This window comes from Arachis ipaensis, chromosome B01 (genome assembly GCF_000816755.2).
Source record: "Arachis ipaensis cultivar K30076 chromosome B01, Araip1.1, whole genome shotgun sequence".
Lineage (NCBI taxonomy): Eukaryota > Viridiplantae > Streptophyta > Magnoliopsida > Fabales > Fabaceae > Arachis > Arachis ipaensis.
Genome location: NC_029785.2, coordinates 35,385,343 through 35,386,713, shown reverse-complemented (window position 1 = coordinate 35,386,713; position 1,371 = coordinate 35,385,343). Strand labels below are relative to the sequence as shown.

At 33.3% G+C, this 1,371-nt stretch overlaps 1 protein-coding gene across 1 annotated transcript; it reads left to right on the top strand.

The window, feature by feature from the left end:
- On the top strand, window positions 1-728 carry LOC107617658 (putative invertase inhibitor). The gene has a single exon (XM_016319478.2). It carries the CDS (start codon window positions 88-90, stop codon window positions 679-681), a length of 594 nt encoding a protein of 197 aa, XP_016174964.1. The 5' UTR covers window positions 1-87; the 3' UTR covers window positions 682-728.

The following is a 1,371-nucleotide window of genomic DNA, read 5'->3' as shown; positions in this document are numbered from 1 at the left end:
GTGCATATAAATGCATATGCATCAGAAACACAATTCACATACATATTGACATTGCAAGTACAAGCAAGGGTCTTAAAGTGCAAGAAAATGAAGTCCTCCACCTCATCATCATCAGGCCTAGTAATTAATTTCCTTCTCATCTTAATCTTCATCATCCAATTCTCAAATGGTTCTAACTACATCAACCTTATCTCTAAATCATGCAAGGAAGCGTCAGAAACCGACCCAGACTTCAGCTATGGTTTCTGTGTTAATTCCCTTATTGAAGCCATATCCAAAAACCACTCATCACCACAACCCAACAGCATAGAAGATCTTGTGGTCATTGTAATTAAGCTAACAAAGTCCAACGGCACTAACATCATTTCCAAAATCTCCAGGCTCTTGAGGAACAAGAACTATTTAGTTGATCCATACGTGAGGGCTTGCTTGAAGGATTGCTTCGACCTCTACCATGACTCGCTGTACTCTTTGGAAGACGCCGCGGCCGCTTTCCGGTCCAAGGATTTCTACACTGCCATCACAAAATTGAGCGCTGCCTCGGATGATCCGACTACGTGTGAAGATCAATTCAAGGAAAAGAAAGGTGTTTCCTCTCCTTTAACGAAGGATAACCAAGTTTACTACCAACTCAATATTATAGCTCTTGCTTTCACCCAAATGTGTAATCATCATGTTTGAGAAAGATTAGGTGTTACAATTAATATACAAGTAATTGCTTGCCCTTACTCTTATTTCGTACATTAATATATATATTACCCAATGAATCGTAAAATTAAATATGATTCATTCAATAATGAAATTATTTCTTAACTTAGTGTATAAAATAAAAATAATTAAAAAATCATTTTAACTCAATTTGCACTATTAATATATGAATTTTTACTCTTTTTGTTCAGAAATATTTGTCATGTTGTAATAAATTTGGTACGTTTGAAATTTAATATATTTTAATACGACCAATATATAAAGCAAAGATATTTTAAAACGGATATGTGAGCTTGATAAAAGCATATATTGTTAATTACATACTTGTGAATTATACGAGCAGTGTGTGTTTGGACATTATTTATTATTTATATTGTGTTGATGACACGTTGAATTTATTTGTACTATTTATTATATATATACATTAAAGGAAGTTATATGGTATATGGTACAACAATAATGGCTTTTATTTTCTCATGAGTTAAATAATGCGTGTCTGAAAATAAATAATTGCAACTTTTTTCTGCTTTTCCCTATCTCGGAGTACAAAGGTGGTTCATATATTCCTTTGCGCCTCGTATGTGTCTTTTGCCTCTGGATTGATGGTCTTATTAGCTATACGACTATATATTATTACCATCAAGGGATTTTGATTCCGTTTAT

What these genes read in the sequence shown, in the direction of transcription:
- LOC107617658 (XM_016319478.2), top strand. Translation starts at nt 88, where the DNA reads ATGAAGTCCTCCACCTCATCATCATCAGGCCTAGTAATTAATTTCCTT.